Source organism: Capsella rubella, unplaced genomic scaffold (genome assembly GCF_000375325.1).
Source record: "Capsella rubella cultivar Monte Gargano unplaced genomic scaffold, Caprub1_0 scaffold_2, whole genome shotgun sequence".
Lineage (NCBI taxonomy): Eukaryota > Viridiplantae > Streptophyta > Magnoliopsida > Brassicales > Brassicaceae > Capsella > Capsella rubella.
In genome coordinates, this window is record NW_006238922.1 from 6,903,978 (window position 1) to 6,906,953 (window position 2,976).

A 2,976-nucleotide genomic window follows, 5' to 3' on the forward strand; every position below is an offset into this window, starting at 1 on the left:
TTAACTTTTTAGTCGCTGGATTGAATTGCTAGCGATCAGCAAAAGAACAAGCCCTAAGTCAAAAGCTTTGTTGAATATAATTTTGTTTAAAATAAATATTCTACCCAAGTTTAAATTTTACCAATTATAAGGCATTGCAATATCAAAATTTCCAAAGGCAAACACATCCGTTTTCTCCGAGATGACTCTACTAGCTATTCTGGTAATTAAACCTATTGTACATATAATCCGTTTGGATTATCAACTTGTACATATGTTTCTCTTTGTGGAACTGAAACGTAGAGAGAGAAATCAGTCATACACTAGAATTGAAACGTAACTGTAATAATCTATGTTTAACATTACTTGAGACATGAATGTCACCGTTAAAACGAAGGTTTGGTAAACCCGAATTTTACAAAACAGTCATATAGAGTTCACAGTTCTACATTGATGAACCTAACTCAGTTGTTGCCCATTCAACATAATATTCTTATGCAGACAAGTTGATATGCATAACAAATAGTATCTAGCCAAGAGGTTCACATATTTCATAAAATCTCTTGATGACACTAATCAAAACAGATGGGTCGATCAAACCCAAAAGGCCAAAACATACAGACACATAGCACTAAGGTGATAATGTCTTCATTACAAACAAGAATCGAAGTTCTTTTCAACACATCCTCTGCTTTTTTCCTGAGAAACCGAAACCAGGTCAACATAAGCCATTGTATAATTTCGTGAAATACATGAAAGCAGAGGCGATACATGTAAGCAATGCCTATGTGTTTGTAGTCTGGTTTGAGAGGACGACTGTGGAAGACATGTCTTGAGCAAAGTTTAACTGGGTTTCACCTGAAGGATAAGAGGAATCGGTGGTATTAAGAGATCTTTGTATCTTCTTTAGTTCTTTGGCGACTTCCACTATCGTTGGAATTTCCCCTTTATGACCGATGCATCGCAGTGAGAGCATTTTGAAAGCTTTCATTTGAGAAAGCTCTTCTTCTGAAATTTCACCCATCTTTTCTAGCATTTCTGGATCTATAACTTCATCCATTCTTCGCTCTTCAATGAATTTGAACCGTCTAAAATAAGACGGATTAGCCGGACTCACCATGGTTGCATAGTCATCAAGATCATCCTCTTCACCAACAGCTTCTCCTTCTTCTTCACTGTCAGTTTCTTCTGAAAATTGTCTTCTCTGATCATTGATCTCCGACATGGCTGCAGAGTGATAAGATTTATTATCATCATCATACCCTTCATCGCCAGCTTCTCCTTCTTCATAATCATCATCAGCTTCTCCTTCTTCATCATCATCATCAGCTTCTCCTTCTTCTTCATCATCATCATATTTCAAGAACCTTTCATCTCCCGTTAGAAGCCTTAGCATTAATATTCCAAAGGCAAACACATCCGTTTCCTCCGAGACTACCAGATTTCGATAGTATTTCTCGTCCATGTAATTAAGTGTTCCGGCCACTACGTCAACCTTGACAAATGTTTCTCCTTGTGGAATTGAGACGCAGAAAGAGAAACCAGTCAGCTTCGCGACACCATCTTCGTCCAATAAGATATTCCCATCAGAAAAACTCCTATATACAAAGGGCCTAGGGAAGGCGGTGTGAAGGTAAGCTAAACCAATGGCGATATCCTCAGCTATCTTCATTCTCCTTTCCCACAGCTCTCTACTTATATCTAATTCGTAATGTTTTTTAACATCATCATAAACCATGACCGGATTTTCACACTCGAGACAACATCCAACCAATTTCATAAAGTTTTTGTGACCACTCACCATCGATGATACTGCTATGTCCCGGCAAATTCTTCCATCTCGATTTCTATTGAATTTCCTGACGAGTATTTTGCGGTGGTTCTCGTTCTTACCTGAATACCAGTCGTGCAGAGCAACAAGATTAGAGTGGCTGAAATAATCGGTGGCTTTGAGGATCTGATGAGCGGAGAAGAATTTGATGGAATTGGATTTACCATCGCAACATTCGATCAGATCTTCTAACAACTTCGCCCCTCTCTTGTTTGCTAATATCAGCTTCTTATTCCTCTTCCTCCTCCACCACCATTTCATCTCTATACCCAAAAAAAATATAACAAGTACTTCAGATTAGATTTACTAGATTACATTAGTTTTTTCTTTTTTTTAAGATACTCAGTTCTTGAGGACTTGAACTCCACCGTCGGTGTATGTATTGTGTATCAATAAAAAACTGTAAAGGGTATTTTTCATAGGGAAAAATGTCAGTTAAATCACGAACTTTCAAATTTTGGCCATTTAAATCACGAACTTTCTATATGGCCATTCAAAACATGAACTTTTCGCTAACTTAGTTTTAAAAACATCATCTTTCGTTGACCAGGCCGAAATGAACACCATATCCTCAAATTCGTTGACAAAGCAGCTAACCATCGTTAATCATATTTGTTAGTGAGAAAAAACGTCGTTTAATGCTAAAACGATATCTCAAAATCGTGATTCTAACGTCATAATCCAAAAATCAAATCCCTACTTTCTCACTTTGTTTTAGCCTTAAACGACGTCGTCTCTTACTAATAGAGATGAATTAGTGATGGCTAAATGTTTGTTAGTTGTTTTGTAACAAATTTTTGGATATGATGTACAATTTGGCTTTGTTAACGAAAGATGATGGTTTAAAAACTAAGTTCACAAAAAATTCATGCTTTAAATGGCCACATAGAAAGTTCGTGATTTAAATGGCCAAAATTTGAAAGTTCATGATTTAAATGACATTTTTCCCATTTTTCATATATCTATTTTATTATTTTCGCAGCCTTTCTTTTTTTCTTTTGCCACTTTTCGTTTCAGTTTTTTTACAGAAATTGCCCTTCACAGTTGATTTTACAAAATTGTTTAATTAAGGTTAAAAGGGAAAATAACTCTTCCGGATTGGTTTAGACGTTTTTAAACTAGACCCGATTTCAGTATATGGATATTAGCACGTGTGTATTCTCTAC

The 2,976-nt window shown here is 36.2% G+C and overlaps 1 protein-coding gene across 1 annotated transcript; it reads right to left on the reverse strand.

Moving 5' to 3' along the window:
- Window positions 1-517: 517 nt before the first annotated feature.
- LOC17895014 (inactive serine/threonine-protein kinase At1g67470) lies at window positions 518-2,071 on the reverse strand. Its single transcript, XM_023787896.1, has one exon. The coding sequence runs from the start codon at window positions 2,069-2,071 to the stop codon at window positions 764-766; it is 1,308 nt and encodes a 435-aa protein (XP_023643664.1). The 3' UTR covers window positions 518-763.
- Window positions 2,072-2,976: the final 905 nt, after the last annotated feature.

Coding starts and splice junctions, on each gene's coding strand:
- LOC17895014 (XM_023787896.1), bottom strand. CDS start 2,071: ATGAAATGGTGGTGGAGGAGGAAGAGGAATAAGAAGCTGATATTAGCA.